This window comes from Aquarana catesbeiana, linkage group LG05 (assembly GCF_042186555.1).
Source record: "Aquarana catesbeiana isolate 2022-GZ linkage group LG05, ASM4218655v1, whole genome shotgun sequence".
NCBI lineage: Eukaryota > Metazoa > Chordata > Amphibia > Anura > Ranidae > Aquarana > Aquarana catesbeiana.
Window position 1 is genome coordinate 33434139 of NC_133328.1, and position 26703 is coordinate 33460841.

Here is a 26703-nt window from a genome sequence, read left to right on the forward strand (position 1 = left end):
GATATGGTGGCTGCATTAGTTTTCTTTCTAGTTGCCTTTCCCCCTCTGTTTTCACCTGGTGATCTGGCCAGTAACGCACCTCTTGTATTAGAGTGCCCCCCACTCTGGATGAAGGAGCACAGGAGGCACAGCAGGCAGCAACATTGTCAGTCTGGGGGGAGGGGAGTGTTAAAAGTATTAGCAGATATATTTACAATAACACAATTGAAGCCAAACTTCAGCTCACACTTTATACTCAGGTACAGCAAACCGTTCTTTTTCCTTTTTGGGATAAAAGTTTTACACGAATAAGTAAAAGTTGATCATTTCAAGCACCCCTGCCAGTGTTAAATGGTTTGTCTCATCCGTGGAAACTGATAAATTCTGATGGAGAGCTTGTGCTTTTGAAAAAAAAAAACGACTTGCTGGCCAGATCACCAGGTGAAAATAGAAGAGAGAAAGGCTAAAAAAGAAAACAAATGCAGCTATCGAATCTAAGAATTGGTAAGCTGCTATATAATAAATGTTTGTTTTTGTATTTAATAACGCTTTAACTTACGGCTCGGTGGTAGGGGGGGGTGAAACTGTGGCTCAGCTGCCTGTTTTTAGCACCCCTCAGCCTCCTGTGTAAATGAGGCCTTATACTGTCACTAGACCTGGCATTGTTCATGATGCCCCAACCATGTTTTTGGTTTGTGATATCCAATTGACACGGAGAAGTGAGAACTTCCTCTGTACAGTATTTGGATTGGACCTGGAAGTGAGTATTTCCTGTTGGGTTTTATATGCCATTAGAAGGTTGGGGGTGTTTTGAAGGTTTCTCTCCATTGGTTCCTTTCTGTTTATATATATCCAGTGAAGCGGCACCATTCTGGCTAAAATGAGAATCGCGATTTTTTTTTTTGCTTAGAATAAAGATCACGATTCTCGCGACATAACCTCATCTTTCACATTATTCAAAAAAATGGGCTAACTTTACTGTTTGTGTGGTTTTTTTTTTTTTGGTTCTTTTTTTATTCATTAAAATGTATTTTTTCCCAAAAAATTGCATTTGAAAGACCGTTGCGCAAATACGGTGTGACATAAAATATTGCAACAACCGCCGTTTTATTCTCTAGGGTCTCTGTTAAAAAACATTGGGGGTTCTAAGTAAATTTCTAGCAAAAAAAATATTGATTTTTAACGTGTGTGCAAGAAGTGTCAGAAAAAGGTTTGGTCTTTAAAGCGGAGTTCCGCCAAAAAAAAAATAAAAATAAAAAAAGTCAACAGCTACAAATACTGCAGATGCTGACTTTAAAAATAAGGACACTTACCTGTCACTCGGCTCCCGGGGTGGAGGCGCCGGCATCTTCAGTAAGGGAATCAGGAAGTGAAGCCTGGTTCTCTACTGCGCATGCGCGAGTTTGGCTACGCGTCCTGACTGGTCCCTGCTGTCTTCTGGGACCTGAGTGTTGTGATAGACTTGGCAGGCTGCCTGTTTTGTTTTTTTTGACAGCTGTCAGCTGTGAGCAGAAAACTCTCTGCACTGAATCAAGGAAATGCTGTTTTAACCACTTCCCGACCGGCGCACGCCGATGTGTGTCGGCAGAATGGCACGGCTGGGCAAATGAGCGTACAGGTAAGTCCCATTGAAATGCCATTGCGCGTGCGTGCCAGCCGGGAGCTCCGTGAGTCAGGTCGCGGGTCCTGCGAACTCGATCGCCGCGGGGATACCCGCGATCGCCTCACGGAGAGGAAGAACGGGGAGATGCTGATGTAAACAAGCATCTCCCTGTTTTGCCTAGTGACAAGTGTCACTGATCTCTGCTCCCTGTGATTGGGAGCAGAGATCAGTGACATGTCACAGCTAGCCCATCCCCCCTACAGTTAGAAAACCCTAGTACTGACTTAACCCCTCCCCGCTCCCTAGTGGTTAACCCCTTCACTGCCAATGTCATTTACACAGGAATCGGTGCATTTGTATAGCACTGATCGCTGTATAAATGACAATGGTCCCAAAAATGTGTCAAAAATGTCCGATGTGTCCGCCATAATGTCGCAGTCACACATAAAAAATCACATAAAAATCGCTGATCGCCGCCATTACTAGTAAAAAAAAAAAATTATTAATAAAAATGGCATAAAACTATCCCCTATTTTGTAGACGCTATAACTTTTGCGCAAACCAATCAATAAACGCTTATTGGGATTTTTTTTTTTTTTACCAACAATATGTAGAACAATACGTATCGGCCTAAACTGAGGGAAAAAAAAAAGTTTTTTTAATTATTTTTTGGGGATATTTATTATAGCAAAAAGTAAAAAATAATGCATTTTTTTCAAAATGTACGCTATTTTTTGTTTATAGCGCAAAAAATAAAAACCGCAGAGGTGATCAAATACCACCAAAATAAAGTTCTATTTGTGTGTAAAAAGGACGTCAATTTTGTTTGGGAGCCACGTCGCAGGACCGCGCAATTGTCAGTTAAAGCGACGCTGTGCCGAAACGTAAAAAACGCTCTGGTCAGGAAGGGGGTAAATTCTTCCAGGACTGAAGTGGTTAAGATTGTGAGGGGGGTTGAATCGCGATCTCAATTCTTTAATGATTAATCGCTCAGCTCTAATATCCAGCTATCTAACCACCCGTGTATCCAACTATACACAGTGAATAAAGAGTTCTTACCTGGGCAGAAGTTGAATTCGGAGCTCAAAAATTGTTCTCTACTGTTCTAGTTTGTCTTTGGTACAAAAATATCAGAAAGATACAAAAGTATCAAAAAGTAGTTTAAAGCTGAATTCCAGGCAAAGAGCTGAATACACTGATGAAATACCTATATATTTACCTGCCAAAGGATATGTGTTTCTGTCCATCCAGCCTTGAGATTTACACAGCTCTGCCACATGGTACAGCCCTGTCTAGCAGGACAAAAGGTAGAATTTTTGTCTGTTGCAGTTAGGAAACACTTATAGCCATAGGCGTGAGCAGGGGATGTGCCAGATGTGCCTGGGCACACCCTAATCGCTCTGTGCGGTGCCGATTTCCCCTACTGTGTTGCGTTCCCCCACCACACTGCAGCTGGCTTCCCGCCTTTCCTCTCCACCCCCCCTCGCCCCAGGCTGCTGCGGAGAATGTTTCAGGATGAGGAGTGGGGGAAGGGGCCAATTCCTTTCCTAAATTAACGCAAGGAACACACTCACTGTGTTAAATCATAACGGAAGCATAGTAAACTGTGTTTACTATGCTTTAATTTGTGAATGAATAGGAAGCCGCTTAGCACAACACTTCCCATTCATTCACTCTCCAGTGCTGCTGAGGCTGCAGAGAAAGGCATGCGTGTTTGAGCTGTGGAGTGCAAACCAGCGGCAGCCCGTCCACTAGGGGCGCAGGGGCGCGGCCCCACCTAAATGTGTTTGGCCCCCTGATCTACATACAGGGAGCTGGATTCATTCTTTCCAATGACGGGGAGTGTTTTTTTGAAGCACATGATTAGAGCCATAGACTCTAATAGGCTTCAACAAAGGGTGGACCCAGTTGTGTGACAGTAGCGAATGAATATTCGCTATCACCACACTGATCCTCCTCTCGGCCAATCAGGAAGCCAATCTTGAGACTCGTCACCCTATTGGCTGAAAGGACAGGCGATCCTATTGGATGCCTAGGAGGAGAAGGGAGGAGCCGCACGATGGAAGCCACCGAGGAGGAGACACAGGAGCCATGCTGCCTGCTGCCGAAGCCGAGGAGAGGACACAGGAGCCACTGCCCGCAACCCGCCTGCTGCACGCTGCCGAAGCCAAGGAGGAGAGGACACAGGAGCTGCACTGCCGGCCGCTGAAGCCGAGGAGGAGAAGACACAGGAGCCGCACTGCCGAATCCGAGGAGGAGAAGACACAGGAGCCGCACTGCCGAAGCCGAGGAGGAGAAGACACAGGAGCCGCACTGCCGAAGCCGAGGAGGAGAAGACACAGGAGCCCCACTGCCGAAGCAGAGGAGGAGAAGACACAGGAGCCGCACTGCTGAAGCAGAGGAGGAGAGGACACAGGAGCCGTACTGCCGGCTGCTGAAGCCGAGGAGGAGAAGACACAGGAGCCGCACTGCCGAAGCCGAGGAGGAGAAGACACAGGAGCCGCACTGCCGAAGCCGAGGAGGAGAAGGCACAGGAGCCGCACTGCCGAAGCCGAGGAGGAGAAGACACAGGAGCCGCACTGCCGAAGCAGAGGAGGAGAAGACACAGGAGCCACACTGCCGAAGCCGAGGAGGAGAAGACACAGGAGCCGCACTGCCGAAGCAGAGGAGGAGAAGACACAGGAGCTGCACTGCTGAAGCAGAGGAGGAGAAGACACAGGAGCCGCACTGCCGAAGCAGAGGAGAAGAGGACACAGGAGCTGCACTGTCGGCCACTGAAGCTGAGGAGGAGAAGACACAGGAGCCGCACTGCCGGCCGCTGAAGCAGAGGAGGAGAGGACACAGGACCCGCACTGCCGACCGCTGAAGCCCGAGGAGGAGAGGACACAGGAGCCGCACTGCCGAAGCCAAGGAGGAGAAGACACAGGAGCCGCACTGCCGAAGCAGAGGAGGAGAAGACACAGGAGCCGCACTGCTGAAGCAGAGGAGGAGAAGACACAGGAGCCGCACTGCCAAAGCAGAGGAGAAGAGGGCACAGGAGCCGCACTGCCGGCCGCTGAAGCCGAGGAGGAGAAGACAAAGGAGCCGCACTGCCGGCCGCTGAAGCCGAGGAGGAGAGGACACAGGAGCCGCACTGCCGGACGCTGAAGCAGAGGAGGAGAGGACACAGGAGCCGCACCGCCGGCCGCTGAAGCCGAGGAGGAGAGGACACAAGAGCCGCACCGCCGAAGCTGAGGAAGAGAAGACACAGGAGCCGCACTGCCGAAGCAGAGGAGGAGAAGACACAGGAGCCGCACTGCCGAAGCAGAGGAGGAGAAGACACAGGAGCCGCACTGCCGAAGCAGAGGAGGAGAAGACACAGGAGCCGCACTGCCGAAGCAGAGGAGGAGAAGACACAGGAGCCGCACTGCCGAAGCAGAGGAGGAGTAGACACAGGAGGCGCACTGCCGAAGCAGAGGAGAAGAGGACACAGGAGCCACACCGCCGGCCGCTGAAGCCGAGGAGGAGAAGACACAGGAGCCGCACTGCCGGCCGCTGAAGCCGAGGAGGAGAGGACACAGGAGCCGCACTGCTGGCCGCTGAAGCCGAGGAGGAGAGGACACAGGAGCCGCACTGCCAGCCGCTGAAGCCGAGGAGGAGAGGACACAAGAGCCGCACTACCGAACGAGGAGGAGAAGACACAGGAGCCGCACTGCCGAAGCCGAGGAGGAGAAGACACAGGAGCCGCACTGCCGAAGCAGAGGAGAAGACACAGGAGCCGCAGTGCTGAAGCAGAGGAGGAGAAGACACAGGAGCCGCACTGCCGAAGCAGAGGAGGAGAGGACACAGGAGCCGCACTGCCGGCCGCTGAAGCTGAGGAGGAGAAGACACAGGAGCCGCACTGCTGAAGCAGAGGAGGAGAAGACACAGGAGCCGCACTGCCGAAGCAGAGGAGGAGAGGACACAGGAGCCGCACTGACGGCCGCTGAAGCCGAGGAGGAGAGGACACAGGAGCCGCACTGCCAGCCGCTGAAGCTGAGGAGGAGAGGACACAGGAGCCGCACTGCCGAAGCCGAGGAGGAGAAGACACAGGAGCCGCACTGCCGAAGCCGAGGAGGAGAGGATACAGGAGCCGCACTGCCGAAGCCGAGGAGGAGAAGACACAGGAGCCGCACTGCCGAAGCCGAGGAGGAGAGGATACAGGAGCCACACTGCCGAAGCCGAGGAGGAGAAGACACAGGAGCCGCACTGCCGAAGCCGAGGAGGAGAGGACACAGGAGCCGCGCTGCCCGCCGCTGAAGTCGAGGAGGAGGAGTTACAGGAGCTGCACTGCCTGTCATCAAATCTGAGGAGGAGAGGACATAGAAGCCGCTGCTCGCAACCCCCCCCCCCCCGCGCTGCCGGCGCCAAAGCTGAGGAGGAGAGGACACAGGAGCCACGCTGCCTGCTGCCGAAGCCGAGGAGGAGAGGACAAAGGAGCCGTGCTGCCTGCCGCCGAAGCCGAGGAGGAGAGGACACAGGACCTATGGCTGGACAGTAGAGGAGAAACAGCAGACTGATGAGATCTTATATCTGCCACTCTGCTCTTTTCTCCTATCAGCAAGAGCCTTATTCTGCAGCACAGCTGACTGTCTTCTTGTGCTGCTTATTCCTTTAGAATCAATGTAAATCCCAACTCCAGCAAAACATTTTTCCTTATTACTTTTCGATTCTATGTTTCTGTTATCTCTGTGTTACTGTGGTCTGTGACCCCATTAAGGACATTGCCCCTCACTTTCTGTGATGGCAGGACAAAAGATGTGCCCAATAGGAGATGGTTTGGATGCCACACCCAAATTGAGAGCTTAATATTACCACTTAAATCGCGCCGCATTCCCAAATCACAGTGCGATTTTAGGCCATTCATTTTGTATGGGATTAAATTACACCGCAAAGGTATCGGTTTCGCTATTGAAGAATTTGCACAAATACTTAATAACGGCACCAATACTAATATTGATGCAACCCTAATTTGACCACTTGCCCTCCAGAAGATTTACCCCCTTCCTGACCAGGCCATTTTTTTTTTTGCGATACGGCACTGTGTTACTTTAACTGACAATTGCATGGTCACGCAACGCTGTACATAAATGAAATTTATATTGTTTTTTCCCACAAATAGAGCTTTCTTTTGGAGGTACTTGATCACCTCTGTGTTTTTTTATTTTTTTGCTCTGTAAACCAAAACAAAACTGACAATTTTGGAATAAAAAAAAAATATTTTTTTACTTTCTGCTATAAAACATATCCAATAAAAAATGTAAAAAATCTAATTTCTTCATAAATTTAGGCCAATTTTGCTACAGATATAGCAATATCCCAATAGCAATAGCAATACAGCGTATATTGATTGGTTTACGCGAACGTTATAGCCTCTACAAATTGTGATATAAAGGTGAACATTTTCTAGTGTCTGCAAAAACAGTATATCTACCACTGGCTCCATCTTGTGGTCAAATCTGATATTGCAGGCAAAACAAGTTAATATCCTGCTGGAGGCAGAACAATATATGTTAAATGATTTACCTTGGCATGTTGTTTAGTGTTCATTCAGAAACAATGACCATAAAACCATAAAAAGTTGCAAATAAATACTTGCATTATCTAAGTTAATATTGTATGTTCACTTGTGATTGACCTATATCAAGTCTTACCAAGGGTCTTTCCACATATGACCAACTTTTCAGTGAACCTTTCACAAACTTCGGGCATTCAAACTAAGCACCCGGAGAAAAAAACACAGAAATTTATTTCTGTGAAAATTCTGCGTAGATCCTGACACTTGAAAGCCTGAAGTTATATGCAAACTCAACTTTTCCTTTAAAAGCTGAGCTTGACCCTTACCCAGGCCTTGCTATTGGTCCTTTATATGCCTTAACCGGCCAGTAGAAAACCTTGGCATGTGGGAGGGGTGGCTCCAAGCTTTGCATGTACAAAAACAGTTGTTTTCATATACACCAGACTTTCTCAACCTTTATAACACAGAGGAACCCTTGAAACAACTATTCGGGCTCAGGAAACCCTTACTAATAAATCTATATCTACAGCTCACTGTACATTAGTGTTAAGGTCATTAGGTAGAATGTGCCTTATATTTGTGGTCATTGGGAAGAATTCCCCCTTATAGATAGCTAAAAAGATCAATGTGTGTCAGTGGTTACTCATCTAAGAAGAAAAAGCTGCTCATTGCTCAAGGAACCCCTAGTAAACTCTGGAGGAACCCTAGGGTTCCACAGAACCTTGGTTGACAAAGGCTGATATATACTATGTGGTCAAAGTATGTTGACTAGAGATGTGGACTACAGAAAATTTTGTATTTGTCTTGTTTCAAATTTGTTTGTTAAATTAATAATTTAATTTCATCATATTGTTATGTTGGAATGTTTCGTTTTCGGAATTAGTTTTGTATATTTTTGGATTTGTTTCCTTTATTTGTTATTTTAAAATCGATTAGAATTTTGGAAGATAGCTATATTTGTTCTATTTTATTCTTTTCTCTTTTTTTCTATTCTATTATATTCTTTTAATTCTGTGCACTTGCATGCAATAATTTGGAGGGTTGTCCACATTAGACATGTGCAATTTGTTTCATTACTAATCGAAAATTCAGACAAAATTTTTGTTATTTGGAAAATCGGATGTATCTGAATTTCTGAATCACAATAGTAATGAATTTTATGCAAAATAAATTATAACAAAACAAAATATTATTTTCCTTTATTTTCTATTTGATTCTATTCTGCTTTATTTTCTATTATGATCTTTTCTATTCTGTTTTATTATATTCCATGCTATTTTATTATATTCTATACTATTTTTTTTAAAGCAGCCTTAGTAGGGATCATCATCTTATTTCACCTTTATACCTTGCTGTATTTATTGCAATATGATTTTATTTGGAATGTGAATTAATTTTCAAACCTGAATTTAAATTAATTTTCAAATTCGAGTTTACATTTATTTTCAAAATTAAATTTGTTTTTAAATTCAAATTTAAATTCATTTGCAAATTCAAATTTATTTTCAAATTTGGATAATTAGTTTTCTTATAATTTATTTCAGATTAGTTGAGATCACTACTGTGATTCAGAAATTCAGATACATCTGATTTTCTGAATATCGAAAATTTCATCTGAATTTCAATTCCTAACACAACAAATCACTCATGTCTAATGTAGACAATCCTTCAAATATTGCATGCAGGTGCACAGAGCCAGCTCCATAAGGGCATGGTTTCATGAGTTTCGTGTGGAGAGACCTGACCTTACAAATGTTCTTGTGGGAATATGCACAAATTCCCACAGACACACTCCAAAATCTTATTGAAAACCTTTTCAAAAGAGTGAAGATTATTATAGCCTTAAATAGGGACCCATCCCATATCAATGCCAATGATTTTGGAATGAGATGTCTAACAAGTTCACATTCATGGTTATCAGGTGTCCACAAACTTTTGGTGATATAAAGTGGCTTAATGGCGAGTATGGTGGGACAGAGCCGGAGACCAGTGTGGGCTTTTCAAAGGAACAAGTTAAATATTCTCCCACCTTATTCCTGGTTCCCCCAGCAGTGGCCACTAGCAGAGTCAGGAGCTCCCATAGGCATGACATCACTTTGCAATGACTAGGACAGGAACTATAATTTCCTGTCTAGGACCACTCATAACTTAATTTTGAAAAATGTTATCAGAACAAAAACATGAGATTTTCTGTTGTTTTTTTTTAATGCAGTACTATACTGGTATGTTTTCAGATGATCAAATGTATTGTATTATGCAAATATCAAAAGTTTATGCCAATAATTGACACGTTGCCACCTTCCTGATTTGAAGCACTGTAAATATTTACATTTAATATGTTTTTTTTTTTTTAATCTGTCTTTTAAGAAGGCAAAATAAGTTTAATTATGTAGATGAAATGGGGAAAAAAGCAGCAAGTAACATAACAAAAGCCATCTGTGCATTCTGGATTCCATTCTTTCATGAAGTTTATTTCAGCCAGACATTAATCTCCATGTTTGTGTTTGTCTTTGACATGTGTTCTGTCTTTGCATCTCCATTTTTCAGTCATTCCTAGAAATCTGCCTTGTGACTCATTATTATTTGCTCTATGGTGATCCAGATCTGATGTCCTTGCTATTCCTAAAGGAAAAATTCACCCAAAATTGATATTCCAGTTATGGAGAATATCCAGTGGAATGACTCAGCTTGTGGCCTCTTATATCTCAAAATGACTCCAGACATGAGATCCACCAAACACACTTCTTAGCTTTACTCCACCATCACTGGGTGAACAAGACCCCGTGGAGCTACCATTGTTAGTGGAGGGAACTTGGAAGCTGCAGAGGTCTCACCGATGGTATCCCTAAGAGGTATAGGAAGCGGTGTATAGTCAAGCTTCCCATCCACACTGAATGATCATTTTTTCGGTGGACTGATCCTTTTGTATTATCTCAGTTTTGTAGGTTACATTCTGAAGTCAAGTGAGCAACATGTCTGCCAATATTTAGAAGAATCTTGGTAAATTCCAGAAAAAAAATTTCCATGGCATCTTGGCTTTTCCAGCAAGTCCTGGAATCATAACTTGTTTTGGAGGTAGCTAAAATGAGGGGCTAAGAAAGCTCTAGTGTAAACCCTAAACAAAATAAGTTTCATTGAAATTGGTTAACATAGATGCTGAAGTTTCCTTTTTTAAAAAAAAAAAAAATGGTTTCCTTCGACGGTTTTTGTCTAAGATGTCCAGTTCAGTTTAGTTTAAGGAGTAGAAGTATGGCCTTCTAGACACCCGGTAACTAGTCAAAACTAGCCTCTGTCAAACCAAATGTAGAGGTTTCCTCTGTGTCTGCCAATAGCTTCTAATATAGTTTGGCTGTCTACCCTGTTTAAGTAAAGCTTCATTGCCAGCATGCTTTACATTTTTAGGAAACAGGCCAAAAGGTCCAAGAAAGGCAACTAATTAGATATTTTCTTGCTCCCAATTAAAAAAAATGAGAGCTGTAATTAGATTTTATCCAGAATTTCAAATGATGTTGAATTCCAATTGAATTTAGTGAATTCAGATGGCCAAATCCAAAAGTCACTGATATTTTGTGGTGGTTACAATTTTCAAAAGGCATCTGGGAGAAAGAAATCAAAATTTGCTGCAAAGGCTGTTTCTGCCTTACATCTGCATCTGCTTTTATCTAAGCACCCTTAGATTGACCTCCAGTGACACCCTTGTATGTTAGGACTTTTTGTAGAAATTTTAAAGTAAATGGCTGTTTTTTTGGCCCCATCATATTCTAAAGCAGAGCTTTTTAGAGCTCAATTTGAATACCATCAAATTCAGTGGGACTTTTAGTTTGGAAATCAGAACTTTGGAGGTTTTCAATTTTTAAAAAAGTTTGGCCAAGCCACAACTTTTGAACTTTTACAAACTTTGGTCATGTCTGAAATCCAGCTGATTACTTTGAAATATGAAGCCCAATGGAAAGGAAAGGAAGAAAGGAAGCAACACCACCACACGCCAACCCAAGCCAAAAGGTGAACCAATAAGACAGCTTCAGCCTGACTCCACCCAGGTCACACCCCCTGGTGGAGTTAGCCTGAAGCCGTCTTGTTAATTCACCTTTTGGACCGGGTTGATGTGCCGTGGTGTTTCTTCCTTTCCAGTGAATGCTACAGAGCTGAGGAATTGGCTTCTTAGCAGCCTGCACCCTTAGGTAGGAGTCACCGAAGTTGAAAGATGTTTGTCTGGAGCAGCACCACAAGTTTCCTAGGGTTACATAGGAGGCCCAGTGTCTTCATTGTTCCTCATGACCATAATTCAATGGTTTGGATAGTCAAATATTTGATTTACCTTAAGCTTACATTATTTATGTTAGAAAGTTTTAACCAAAGAGGGTCCCATTAGTGAGTAACCACATGGCTGTTTGAAGTATTTCACTCATAGGATGGATGCTCTTGATCACACGTAGAACATCTAAGCATCTTCTCCACCATCTTAACAAATACTGATGTAAGTAACTGTTTCTCTTCAGTACCTACATTAGCATTTATGGCTCATCTAGAACTCATCACTCATCTGTAGCTAAAGTGCTCCAAATATCAATGCTATTATTTAATTCATAAATTTTGTTTCGTTTCTAGGGAAAAGAGAAACATGCAAACACCAGAGTAAGTGTCTTCTCTATGTTGCCTTGTTGTCACCTAATCTTCACCACCCACCTCACTGTAGCTTGCCATGCCTCACCCATGTGTTTCATGCTCCACCTTGGCATTCACTCATGGATTATTTTGGTGAACGCTGCTTGTAGTTGTTTAGGTTTACTAGGTGTGTTGGTGAACAGACTATGATATTTGTATCCATGTATGCGGTGTACCAGAGAAGCTGCTTATTTGAGGTTACGTCTAGTTCTTCTAAAGGCAGAACAGCTGGTATTAGGGCCTGCAAAAATATCTGCAATAAACTCTGGCAAATCAAAAAACATCTATTCAGGGATTTTGTGTGTGTGTGTTCATTCTTTGGAAGTTTTAGGTAGATGCTGGGTATTTGTATAACCCATTAGCCTTTTATATCTCTGGGGTCTCTATAGTTGTTAGACCTCTGTCCTTGGGTCCTCAGATCTACCTGGCATGATCACCAGAAACAGATCACATCGCCAGTGTCCCCAAGAGATTTAAGTGCATTTGATAGAAAGAAGAGAGTGGCAGGTGTACAGTATGGTTTAAAAGGGGTTACCAATCCCCCTCCATCAGGGCTTGTGCAGATGAGGGTTGGGAGAAAGCTGTACTGAGATGGTTATCCTGGAGTAGATTTTCTAACATGGATTAGAAAGATAGAAAAATGAAGCGCACCTAAAACACCTCACAATATGTCACTCACAATAAATGCACCCCAACCCCATACACCATTGTATGTTACTGCCAAGAAATGCAGTAAATAAAACCCTTGGATGATTCATCCTACCACATTTAACCAAACCTGAAATATGTTTTCAGTAAACATACCCCTTAAGCAGAAATTCCATACCTAATATTTTCATCTTAAAGGTCACCTATTGAAGACCCCTGTGGTTTGAAAAGAGGGCAAAGTGTTGGTGTTTTTTGAAGTCTGAAACCTAGATGTATTTGAAGGATGTTCCAGCTAAAAACATGGTCAATAAGCATTCCACTATGGTGGTGGGAGAGTATTTTGTTGAATTTGATTTAGATCATTAAGTTCAGAAACTTTTAGCTGAGGGCTATGTCGGGTCCTGACCTGCCTTTTCTATCAGCCACCCCACCCCTACACATAAAGTTCCTATGTCATGGATTTCTGAAAGTGTATATAGGTTATATACTGTATATATATATATATAATACCCTCAGTAGTAATCAGTTCATTCTCAGAGAAGCTAAGTAAGGACATCATGTAGCCCCCAGCTTTCCCACAGACAAATGAGCCAATGACTGTAGATAATGCACAGTTTCATCAATATACATTGTGAACATTTTAGTCTTTTAGACAGATGGCATTTCTTAGGTTGCCTGTTGCAGTCTTATTTGACGTGACTAGGACTTAAAAGTCAAACCTGCCCATAGATATTATTTTGAAGTTTTTGAAAAGACAACCTGTAATTTTATTCTTTTTTCCATTGGGATCTTATGGCTCTCCAAAGCTTAGTCAAGTAGGGATAAGTTTTGGGTTTGCTGCTATTATGAGTTGAGGCAAATCCTGCAGGGTTTAGGGTTTATGGTTCTGGTGAATTTATGTGCAGATTCACCCAGGAGAATGTTTTGGAAACTGTAATGCATTGCAGGACCTTTGAGGTATGTCCAGCAAGCTTAGAGAGGGGACTTTTGGATAAGGCAGTCCCCTCAGTATAAAAATGGGGCACAGAGAAGTTGTAGTGTCAGTGTATTGGAAGCTGCTATAGGAAAAGATACAAACAGATAAATTGCATAGGTTAGGGTTAGGAGAGATTTGGATCAGTTATAAAACGTGAATTCTAATTGCTAGTTATTTTGGCAAATAAGGCATCCCATTAAAAAATTGACTTTTGTTTCAGGGTGGCATTTTGGTGTTTTCTTTTATTGGTTTTTATTTAACTTAAATCATAAAAGTTAGGCATACCCCGGTTAGGCCTTTTATCCCTGATTAAATCTGTCCTGCTGCTGGCCAATTTTACACTGCTTTATCCTCTGTGGTTTTGTAATTCTTAATTCAAGCATGATAGAAATTAAACCAGGGGTGTGACAGTTTTGAAACGGCGAGAAAATGGACAGCCACAGCAGACTACTGGCCAATGGGGTCCTATTACCACCTTATCAAAAAGCATGTGTAGCTGCTAAACCTACCTGAAAATAGCCTCTTTTTTTTTTAATTGCAATGAATCAGATTGGGGTCCACAACCAAATATCAGTGTACGTTATCACTGAGACTGTCTGTGAGAATCATACTGTTATGAACATACAGTTTTAAGGCACCCCCACCAAGTGTCTTATTTAAACGATTTGTGTATTTATAATATTGCCTCGAAGCTGCATGAAAATGTATGGTATTTAAAATTTTTTGTTTGCATCCATGCATGTCTCCCATGGTAGTGCCCAGCTTCTCATACCTTTTGCCTATTAGCCCTAAAAAAGTCAAAGTAATTTGCCTTTTAGCCCTAGACATGGCTGGAATTTAACAAGACCCCCCTACGCTCAATAGACTTTATTGAGATTTGCCTCTAGTAATGAACAAATCTGCCCAAGTTCGATTTCCCAAAGGTTCAGCAAACCCAAACGTAAAGACAAGCATATTTACCCGATTCTACAAGGCTTTATCTCTCCCATGGTTGGAGTCCTCATTTATCTATTCTATAGTAGGGAAAATCCATTGAGCAGTTTGATACTGTCACTTGGGTTTTAATGGCTGCAATGAGCTAGCAGAGTATTCTGGGGAAAACTTGCTAAGGGTGTCCCAGAGATAGCTAAGAACTTGTCAACTTTTTGGTAGCCATGCAAAACTGAACTAACAAATTGGATAGTGTTGTCCAATATTTTAGGTCCTTATCTACCAAAATTCTGAAAAAGAACTGTACCTTCTCTGTTTTCCATGGTGTACTATAAGCAACCACAATGTACTTTCTTCCAACACTTTCATAAATTATTTTTGCTGACAACTTTGCTTATAGTTTGTGTATTGAAGTAATGAAACCTTCTAATATCTTTCTGCTTTACAACAGTGCAGTAAAATATCTCAGACAATGGGATATGAGTAAAATGAACAACATGTAATATTATACCTTTCTGTTTTATTCCAGTATTCAGCTTGTTCACCACAGCGCTATCCAGAAATCATCCAAAGAACTTCGTGACATGTCCAAGAACAGGGAGATTGCCTGGCCTTTGTCCACACTTCCAGTTTTCCACCCGGTGACTGGCGAAATGGTGCCACCGCTTCACACAGACACCTACGATAATACCAACATGCCACTAATGCAAACACAGCAGTGAGTATTAATTGTTGGCTTAGGAGCTGGAAAGTCCTTAGTCCACTCCACCCATGTTCTCCACATAAAAAAATGTAGTTTCTGTTGTTCTTAGAGCTGTCATCATAGAGACCAACTAGAGACCAGGAACAAGGAAGATATTTGCTCTAGATTATTGTGATGGCAGAGCAAGAAACCATAAAATTATAATTTTTGTAATGTACTGCAATGCTGTATCCTGGCCTAGGCCGACAAGGCCCAGGCCTAGGGCAGCACTTTGCAGGGGGGCAGCAGGGAAAGAGTCCCTGCCAGCTTGCGCTACACTGTTAGTGTAGCACCAGTCTTATGGGGCGGACTGGGCTGAGAGGCAAATTAGTCTAGCACCCCCATAAAGCGGCCGCACTGCTTCTGGTATGCAGGGCGGATGGAATTCTAATTTTGACTGTCCTCTCATCCTGGACCACAAACCTTCCTCACTGTGCTATGTTTTCTGCTGCACCATTGGCATGGTTATATCTTCTTAGTCCTCTCCATAAAATTAAAAGTAGGACTATAGGCAACACTTTTTTTTTTATTTTGGATAGAGTAAGGGAGGGTTATATTTATTTTTTACCATCCCTGTCCCATTGCAGAGATTTCCCTTCACTTCCTGCCCCATAGCCAAACAGGAAGTGAGAGGAAATCTATGCAAATTAAGGGAATCCATTGCTCCCCACCCCAGGCCCTCAGAACTAGTGTCCCCACTCGAAAATTTCAGGGCGGGTCTTAAACAGCAAGGGATGGGTCATATTTAATTAGGGGGTGCACGAGTTTAGTCAGGCCTAGGGCAGCACAAAACCTAAATACACTACTGATGTACTGCACAATTAATCACTGGAGAAACAGTTCAGATTGTTAGAAGAAGGTGGCATCTACATCATTTTAGCTAAATGTCTATGTTCTGGTCCATGTAATTTTCAGCCAGTCAGCTGTGTCAAGTAAATTGCAAGTTTAGAGGTAGCTCTGCAGCCGTCCGTGTTGTTCTCAGTTCTGGTCTGCACACTTGTGTATCTCTATATCATTCATTCTCAATCAGGGTTCCCTGGGGCTCTAGGGTTCCTCTAGAGGTTTCTATGAGCTGTGGCTGATTGACTTCTCGTGTGATGGTGCCTACAAAGTCCTGAAACCAATGCCATTTGGCAAAGCCAACTTCCAACTGACCACCAATTTGAGGGTAATTATTTCCATTGACCTTGATGAATTGGTTTTTAAAAGGGTTTCCCAAGATCCGAAAATAGTTTTAGGAGTTCCTCTCAGGAAAAAGGTTGAGAAACGCTGCTTTATATTGTATTCTTGGTATGGGCAAATGCAGACAAGTTAAAGGTAGACAATACACTGATGATTTTGGCCTGTATAGACAGATCTCACAGCACAGAGTTTATATTTAAACGTTTGGTATCCCTACTACCGCCCTACTGCACAACTACCACCATAGCATATAAATTTGCAGTAGGGTTTTTTTGGGGGGCAGGGGAAGGGGGTGGCAAATTTACTGCAGCCATTTCCATCTGCCCAACAATCCACAATAGCAAAAAATGCAGCCTGTCTGGACCCCTGGTTTATAAAGAATTTAATTACTTTGTGAATTGGATTTGATTACTTGAGTGAATGTACTTTCCAAGCCAGTATAGCTCTGAAGTTACTAAGTGGAGCCCAAATACTGGCAGCAGGATCTTAGCTTCTTTCCTTCTGTGTGCCGGTTGATCTGGCTATCTCTAGAGGTAATAGTCAACTGACACTAACAATTATTTCAGTGTTGGAGCAGATCACTGATCATCACTGCCCCTCTCTACTAGTGAACAATATCCCTTCTTACGTGACAACCAACATAAGGGGGCTCTCCACTTACCACCAATGGAAGGAGACCTATTGACAATCATTCGATTAACAGGAGTACCCAAAAAGTAGTGACCAATAGGAAAAAGGAAAAAACTTACCATGTGTAAACTTGTGCCAAAGTCCATCCACAGTGTGCACCCTGGGAACCACTGACAACCAGTCTTGAGAGCCCCTTCTTATACATGTGTGTCCATCAGCTGGAGAACAAAACTATGGCAGCAAGTCTTGATACCACACTAGCAGCATGTATAAGCATATAGCAGGGTAAGCACTAGCAGAGGTAAAGTTAACCAGCACAGAGGGAAAGAGCCAAGCATATTAGTTGCAAAAGCAGAATGAAGGAGGAGGGCAGCGGCAGGGTAAATAGACACTCAGTTCCATGGATGGACATATATCATCCTGCAGTTCTCACACATGGCACTCCAACAAAGTTTCTCTTATCCATTATATTAAATTTTGTGGTCCTAATGGATATGCTCCTCCCAAACAGTACAGGATTGATGCAGAGTGAAGGTGGCAGCTTCCTAATGCCAACCACCTTTTTGGGCTTATAGTCAACATCCGGTTTCTGACATATTGCATTGTGATAGAGGTAGCTCAGTGGTTAGATGGACACAGAGTGGTGACAGCCGGTTGTGCCATTAACACATTTCGCCCTCCCCCAATCGTGTGCTTCTTCAGGACGAGGCGGGACATGTAATCCAGGCTTAAAAAGCCTCACTGCTTGCACCAACCAAGTGTCACCAGCAGAGGTCTCTTTAACTTGACAGACTAGCATCAAAACTATAAGAAAACAATGATAGATCAAGTGTGTGAGTACATCTATATTTAAGGTGACATATTACGCCATAAATAGATAATTATGTACTATTTAAAGCACCCGGACTCAGACTCTCACTGGATTGGTGAATACTTCAGAGGCCTCCCAGCAGGGCTACAGTTGATACTTCTGCCACCTGATTCAAGGGCCAACGAAAACTTGTAAATTCAACTCTGAATTTAGACCCCTTGGGGCTAGTGTACATAGATTAAAGATCCATATTTTGTCCTTACGGAGAAGGATGGTATTGAATTCCCCTCTGTGAGAGGATACATTCAGAGAATAAATATCCTTAACTCTTAATCCAACTGGCCTTCCCCTGAGTACTGTGGCAAATTGCTGTGCTAGTGGCTTTTTGCCATCCTGATGCTTAATACTTTTGATGTGTTTGCCAATGCGGGCCCTCAGCTGATGCTTAGTTTTTCCCACATAAAATTTGAAGCATGGACACAACATGTTTTTCAGGTGTGTAGTGCAGCAATTAATAAATTGCCTAATTTCAAAAGTCTTAGAACGGTCCACATTGGTGAACACATCGGATTTCTCCACAAAGGGGCAAATTTGGCATTGCCCACATGGGAACACGCCAGTTGTTTTTGGTAGCCCAGTAAGCCAGTTCTTTGCTTGAATATAAATTCCGACTGGACCAGCTCATCATTAAGATTTCTGGCTTTGTGACCATAAGGGGTCTTGGGTCCACTATGGTGACCAATTACAGGGAACAGATCAGGAAATGCCAGTGTCTATTCAAGATGGACCTCACTTCCTCTCACCGAGTCCTGTATTGGGTAATGACCTGTACTGGGTCCATAGGGGACAGGGTAGATTGCACATCACACACAGACAGCAGATCGCTCCTGCTACAACCTGATGCTCGTTTCCTGGCTCTCCTAATGACTCTGTGGGGATAGCCTCTCTCTAAGAACCTCCAGTACATAATATATATCAAAGCTTCTTCCCTATAGTCCTCATCACAGGTACAGTTCCTGTGAATAGGCAGAGGAACTGTCCCGTGGGGACGCCACTGATGAGGGACCTTGGTTGATGGATGTTGGCTTGTAGCAGGGCATTGACCGCCGACAGTATAGGTCACTGGTCACCAGTAGTTAAGGATTTTCTAATTTGGGGTGCAGAATGCCGGGTGCCACAGAGATGTCAGTGAAGAAGGGGAGCCTCCAGGGTAGCCACAACAAAACGTTGCCCTTTTCCCATGATTTGTACTTATGCCTCCGTTAAGAGATTTAAATGCGTTGAAAGTACAGTTAGCCTTTAATGATTCTCGTGTAATTTGTGTCCAGTAAAAAATAATGCTTGCCATGCAGAAGGTTCCACCATGAACTGACAAATGTTTAATTGTGTTTCCTAGGACAATACCACATCAGACAGCAATACCTCAGCAACACAATCCAGGTCAGTAGAGCAAAGCATTGTGGGTATATGGTTTAATTTAGTGACAGGCTATGGTTGGACGTAGATAGGTGTACACAGTGTTTGCAAACACTGCTTCCTTCAGGCTTCAATTGAAGGATACATAAGGAAACTCCCAAGCCCATAAGTATTGCCCGCCCTGTACGCAAGTAATGGTGAACTTACTTAAAATAGGGGGCCTTTAGTGTAGTCTCTGACATCACTGAAGGGCCACACATAACCTTCAGTGACTGTAAAGCTACAAAAAGCTGGCAGAGACTGCAGACATGCAACTGCACCTAGTCAGAGACTGGGAACATGCGTTATTAGACAGTAACAGATTGGAGACACATTAACGGGGACTGCTGGAGATCATTGCTATTACATTCTCTTTACAAAGCAATGCTTCCACATCTGTGCTCACTGTAGCCCCCTTAAAAATGACTTGTGCCATATTTGATATTTTTCTCAGTTTGTTTATAAAAGATCAGATTGATAGAGGTGGACAAGCAGATTAAAAAATAAGACAGTGTGAAATGAAGAAATAAATGAATCCATCTACTTATACTAGAAGTCGGTGAAAAGAAGATTCTTCACTGTTTTTGGTGTAATTGGCAGTAAGGAAATCCAGGGGCTCTGGAGGTCAAATTTGCAGGGACCATAGAGGTACATGTTGAAAGCTGTGATTGTCAAATTGTCCCCAACAAATAGAAGAAAAAGTCAGGAGGATGGACTCTCCTGCATTTAGGAAGTGGGATGACTTTTAAATTACATTTAAAACTTTATCTTGTTTGACAAAAAAACAAATATGTGTAAGAACTGCATGTGGAAGCAGAACGGGGAATTTCATATTTATCTTCCTCTTCATTACTGCTTTCCGAATCCAAAGGAGAATTCCGCATGGCAACATTTCAGAGGTTCGAAGTAAGTATAACCAACAGTCAACTGTTTTTTTTTAATTGATATTTTATATCTTTTTATATTGATATTTAATTGATATTTCACATGGAATATCCATCTTATAGCTCTATTGCTACTGTTATTGATCACTGTACAATTACTTGGGCTTTATCAATGACATTACAGTATGAGCTTACAGTATGTGAAACGCTTAGGGCTCATTTACACTTGCTTCAAAACAAGGCTTCGGACAGGCTATGTTAAAGCACTCTGAATGCCAGTCAAACCTCCTGTCACTAAATAAAATGGTTAGCTTACAGTCCTGTTTACACCTTGTGTTTGCTTTGCTTTGGCTTTTGCTTCAAAAATGATACCCCATGTCGCTTTAGTGGTGCTTCAAAGCATAATCAAAGCCTCCATAGAAGTCTATGGCAAAGCTTGCCTGAAGCACCTGCAGCTTTTGCGAGGCTTCAGCTTTAGCTTCACTTTGTTTTGGAGAAATTGCAGGTATGAGATATCAACACACACAGAGGGCATCTGCTAAGCTTTATATAAGCTTCAAAAAAGCACCACAGAAGCATCACAGAAGCATCAAAAACACATCAAAAAGGCATGGTGAAGCAGTAGGCGCTTTATTGTGTGTTGAAGGCGAAGCAAATGTAAATGAGCCCTTAAAGAAATGTATTTTAATGACTAAAATGTGTTTACACCCTCTCACATGGGCTACTTACTGATGGAAACTCCAAGTGGCCATATTTGTCCAGTTCACTCGGATAATGTTTTTAAGCAATCATCAGCTGGAAGTCTGTCATTTTGCTGCTGTAGCACGGCTGTGCCAAAAAGACAGATCCATATTTGGTCAAAGACATCATCCAGGATCCCTGGCTGGTTTGTTTATATATAAAGTAGCAGCCAGCCAGGGCTCTGTCATTTTGCAACGGTAGTGTGACAGCTCAACATTGGTGGGCAGCGGATCATCGATATACCATGTTATTGGCATTGGATTTACATTGAGTGACATTATTTTTTTTTTCATTTGTAATAAAGGACTTTTCACATTGTGGGTGTTTTTATCTATTTTTTACAATTTTTTTTTGTAAATGATTAACAAGGGGTACTACTATGTACCCTGCATGCATTCATCTAGGGTGGGGGGCCGGATGTCTTGGGGCACCCTTATTCTAACAGGAGCATCCAGATACCAATAAGCCTCACAAACCACTACATTCCTTTTGGGAAACGGGTTGTTGGGGTGAGGCTTTTCCCAGCAAGGTACCCTGCACACTTGCTGCCCCCAACCTATCCTGGCCACCCAGGTTGCATACCTGGATAAGAATCTTTATGAAACTTTAGGGGGACACCATGCCATTTTTCAAATTTCTTTTACTGTCCTTTTAACAAAAAAGAAACAATATGGGGGGGTTCCCCATACAATTCATACCAGACTCTTATCTAGGCATAGTGCAGAACAAAGTAGGATCGTAGACCCACTTTAGAATAAGGGGGTGCCCAAATATCTGTCCCCCACCCCTTAGGGGAAGGAGTATAGGGTACATAGTACCCTCTGTTGCTTATTCCCAAGATGCACTGTAAAAAGTAAATAAGACGACTCACACAGGGAAAAAGTCCTTTATTTTTAATAAAATAAATACCAAAAAAATAAACAATGCCAATGTAAAACTAATGTCATACAGTAATGTAGATCTTCATCACTCACAATGACCCAACTCCCAATGATGCTGCCCGGTTGCTACATCCATTGCAAACAGAAGATCCCTGGCCAGCTGCTGTATGTCAACAAGCCACCCGGTGATTGTAAGCGGCATCATTGGCCAAATATGGTTAGTGAGGTCACACAGGATACCTGGCTGGTTTGCGTACAACTAGGAGCTGGCTGAGGATCTGTCATTTAATGTTAGTGATATCACTGCTAAAGCCGGCCCATCAACACAGTCAAGCCCCATACACACTATCAGATTTTCTGCTGATTTTTGTCTTCAGATTTACCAAAACCATGTAGTACATGGGTCTTCAAACTATGGCCCTCCAGTTGTTCGGGAACTACAATTCCCATCATGCCTAGTCATGTCTATGAATGTCAGAGTTTTACAATGCCTTAATGGGATATGTAGTTCTGCAACAGCTGGAGGGCCGTAGTTTGAAGATCCCTGATGTAGTGTAAGGGCCTGCCTGATTGCAAACAAATTGAAACTCCTAAGGTTTGACCTCATATTATATGGTTTTGGTAAATCTGAAGGGGAAAAAATCAGCAGAAAATCTGATAGTGTGTATGGGGCTTCAGTGTTGATGCAGGAATTGCGCGGAGCTATTGTGTTCTTTCGGCGGGGTAGGAGTGCGGGGTGCCATCCTGGGAGGGAGAACACACACTGATTATTGCTAGTGGCTATAGCCACTGGCAATAATCACATGAAAATTCTGACAGGCTGGTTGTATCCAAGTTGATCAATTGATCAACTTGGGTACAATCAACCTGTCCATATATGGTTCGAATCAGGTACTGACTGAGATTCCAACCATCTATGGCCGCCTTAAGTGACAGATCCCCAGCTGCTGTTGGTAAATAAAACATGCCACTAAAGTAGTACATTGAACTGCTCTCTAATCTAATTTGCAGTTTTAAGTTATTAAAAGCATTTGAGTATTTGTAATATTTCCTTTAAACTGCATTAAAATACCCTCTTCCCACTGTATTTTTAAGAATTGTTTAATTTATACATATCCTCCAGTGCCCAGCCACCCATGCCCCTTTCGAACAAAAGCTTACAAACTGGCCTTGAAAAAGTCCAGATAAAAAATAAGATTCAGCTCCCATAGAATGGAATGGGGTTTGGTGCTTAATTCACCAAACCTCCTGAGAACCGGATTTCGATATGCTCATCCCAATTGGTAACATTCTGTAGTAGCTCAAAAGGAAACATGTTAGTTGATCTTATGCCGCATTTTGAATAGTTGACAATAAATGGAGAAAAGTCTGTGTGTGACCAATCAGATTACAACTGTCATTTTGTAACTCGTCCTTGTGAAATGCCATCTGCAATCCATTGGCTGTTGTGAGCGCTTTATTCTTCGGCATTTATATAAATGATCAAAAATCAGCAGCAACAATGAACTGAAAATTAGTCCATAAGGGACCATATGGATCTGATTATGGCAGTGTGAAACTTTTTAGCACAAGCATTTCGGTGGGTTTGTTCGGAAACATCTCTCATGTATCACAGGAAGGGGTTCTCAGATCACCAGACTGCTTATAAATGTGGGACTGATGAACTATCGACACTTCCACAGGAATGAAGATGGAGGCAGGCCTCCCAAGGTTTAATGTTCAGTTTTGACTGGAATGTTCCTTATTATTGCAGGTCAATGGTATACCTGAAGAGAGGAAACTAACAGAAGCCATGAATTTATAACAAATGTATGAAGAAAAGAAAAGAAAAGAAAGATCAGCTTTTCTAACCAAGAAAATGACCCACCTGCATGGCTCATGGGACAGTTTCATCCATCTTGATTTTTTTATAAATTGTACAAGTTTTTTTTTAATGAACTTTATTAAAACTACAACAAAGAACAGTCAATATACACAGGGTGGCAGTACAAGCAGCAATGGTGATGGACAATCAGTCAATCAAATGTCATTCTTCATCAAAAAGAGCATAAGATGGTAGCTGGCCGGTTGCAGCGTGCATTCGTGCAATTTGCTCATTGCTACCTTACTAAATTAACCGACTGAGGGATATGTGAAAGTTTATTCCATTCCAGCATTTACTCATTCACAAGGATCAATGTTTTGTAAATAGTAAGAATTCACCAGATCTGGTATTGCCATCCCATTCTGCACTGTAAACATTTATGTGTGTTTAACTGCAATAAAAAGTATAACTTTTATAGAAGAAATATCGTTCTTGAGTGTTTTTGCACCTTTTAGGTAAATCACAACCTTGCAATCACTGCAGGGATAACAATGGGCCACCAATTATAGTTATTTACCTTTTCTGGGATGTTACTATGCAGCTCTCAAATTTCCTGCTATTTAAATACTTGTAGCAGCCTAAAAAGTACCTGTAGGCTAAACTGGAAACTAGTAAGGAAAAAAACTGTCCTCCCCTATCTGGGCTCAACAGGTAAGTTGTTAGTCAGGAAAGTGGACATGTTATTGGTTTGTTACCCTATTTGACATGTTCAGTACAACAAGCTATGAAAGAAGAGATATCTAACATAAAGCAGGACGACGTCAGTGTGTGACGAAATGCGCGTCGGGAGGAATGGCATGCTGACGTCATTGCGTTGTTTATCTGAGTGGACGGGTGTTCGCTAGCCGGCCGGCTTTTAAACTGTGACATTTTCTTCTACTTTTTGTAAGGGCATCTTTTAGTTTTTAACCAGTTTAGCCCTGGACCATTTGGCTGCCTAAAGACCAGAGGACTTTTTACAATTTGGCACTGCGCTGCTTTAACTGGTAATTGCGCGGTCATGCAATTTTATACACAAACAAAATTTACGTCCTTTTTTTTCCCACAAATAGAGCTTTCTTTTTATGGTATTTGATTGCCTCTGCGATTTTTATTTTTTGCGATATAAACGGAAAAAGACCAAAAATTTTGAAAAAAAATGATGTTTTCTACTTTTTGTTATAAGAAAAATCCAATAAACTCAATTTTAGTCATACATTTAGGCCAAAATGTATTCAGCCACTTGTATTTGGTAAAAAAAAGTCAATAAGCGTATATTTATTGGTTTGCACAAAAGTTATAGCGTCTACAAACTAGGGTACATTTTCTGGAATTTATGCAGCTTTTAGTTTGACTCATTTCTTGAGGTGCTAAAATGGCAGGGCAGTACAAACCCCCCCCCAAATGACCCCATTTTGGAAAGTAGACACCCCAAGGAAATTGCTGAGAGGCAAGTTGAGCCCATTGGATATTTAATGTTTTGTCCCAAGTGATTGAAAAATTACAAAAAAAAAAAAAAAAAAGTTGTCACTAAATGATATATTGCTTACACATGCCATGGTTATATGTGGAATTACACCCCAAAATACATTCTGCTGCTTCTCCTGAGTACGGGGATACCACATGTGAGGGAGCCTAGCTGCGTACGGGACCCCGAAAACCAATCACCGCCTTCAGGATTTCTAAGGGCGTAAATTTTTTATTTCACTCCTCACTACCTATCACAGTTTTGAAGGCCATAAAATGCCAAGATAGCACAACCACTCCCCCCAAATGACCCCATTTTGGAAAGTAGACACCCCAAGCTATTTTCTGAGAGGCATGGTGAGTATTTTGCAGCTCTCATTTGTTTTTGAAAATGAAGAAAGAAAAGAAAAATGTATTTTTTTTTTTTTTTCAATTTTCAAAACTTTGTGACAAAAAGTGAGATCTGCAAAATACTCACCATACCTCTCAGCAAATAGCTTGGGGTGTCTACTTTCCAAAATGGGGTCATTTGGGGGGGGGGGGGGGTTGTGCCATCTGGGCATTCCATGGCCTCCAAACTGTGATAGGCAGTGAGGAGTGAAATCAAAAATTTTACACTCTGATGCCACGTACACACGGGCGGACTTTTCGTCCGAACTGGTCCGACGGACTTTCCGACGGACTTTTAAACGAACGGATTTGCCTACACACGATCACACCAAAGTCCGACGGATTCCTACGTGATGACGTACGACCAGACTAAAATAAGGAAGTTGATAGCCAGTAGCCAATAGCTGCCCTAGCGTGGGTTTTCGTCTGTCGGACTAGCATACAGACGAGCGGATTTTTCGACCAGACTCGAGTCCGTCAGAAAGATTTGAAGCATGTTTCAAATCTAAAGTCCATCTGATTTTCGACTGGAAAAGCCCGCTGAAGGTCCGATGAAGCCCACACACACGATCGGATTGTCCGCCGGACTCCGTCCGTCAAACCAGTCCGGTCGAAAAGTCCGCCCGTGTGTACACGGCATTAGGAACCCTGAAGGCGGTGCTTGGATTTCGGGGCCCCGTACGCGGCTAGGCTCCCAAAAAGTCTCACACATGTGGTATCCCCGTACTCAGGAAAAGCAGCAGAATGTATTTTGGGGTGTAATTTCACATATGCCCATGGCATGTTTGAGCAATATATCATTTAGTGACAACTTTCTGTAAAAAAAAAGAAAAAAAAAAAAAAGAAACAATTTTCCAGAAACTTGTGGCAAAATATAAAATATTCCATGGAGTCAACATGCCTCTCAGCAAATAGCTTGAAGTATCTTTTTTCCAAAATAGGGTCATTTGGGGGGGGTTGTGCTATCTTGACATTTCATGGCCTCCGTAACTGTGATAGGTAGTGAGGAAGTGAAGTCACCATTTTACACCCTTAAAAAGCCTGAAGGCGGTGATTGGTTTTCGGGGTCCTGTATGCGGCTAGGCTCCCAAAAAGTCTCACACATGTGGTATTCCCATACTCAGGAGAAGCAGCAGAATGTATTTTGGGGTGTAATTCCACATATGCCCATGGCACGTTTGAGCAATATATCATTTAGTGACAACTTTGTGCAAAAAAAAAAAAAATTGTCTTTTTCCCGCAACTTGTGTCACAATATAAAATATTCCATGGACTAGACATGCCTCTCAGCAAATAGCTTGGGGTGTCTACTTTCCAAAATGGGGTCATTTGGGGGGGGT

General features: G+C 42.5%; 1 protein-coding gene across 4 annotated transcripts in view; it reads left to right on the forward strand.

The window, feature by feature from the left end:
• Positions 1-23951, forward strand: part of SGCE (sarcoglycan epsilon) — a 96019-nt gene extending 72068 nt beyond the window's left edge. For 2 of the 4 annotated variants that reach the window (XM_073629583.1, XM_073629586.1), the window contains 5 exons: positions 11727-11753; positions 14867-15055; positions 19099-19142; positions 20029-20063; positions 23417-23951. In XM_073629583.1, coding sequence (XP_073485684.1) covers positions 11727-11753; positions 14867-15055; positions 19099-19142; positions 20029-20063; positions 23417-23467 — 346 coding nt within the window. In that variant the 3' untranslated portion in view covers positions 23468-23951. The remainder of the gene's footprint in view (positions 1-11726; positions 11754-14866; positions 15056-19098; positions 19143-20028; positions 20064-23416) is intronic. The other 2 variants (XM_073629585.1, XM_073629584.1) reach the window with 2 other exon arrangements.
• Positions 23952-26703: the final 2752 nt, after the last annotated feature.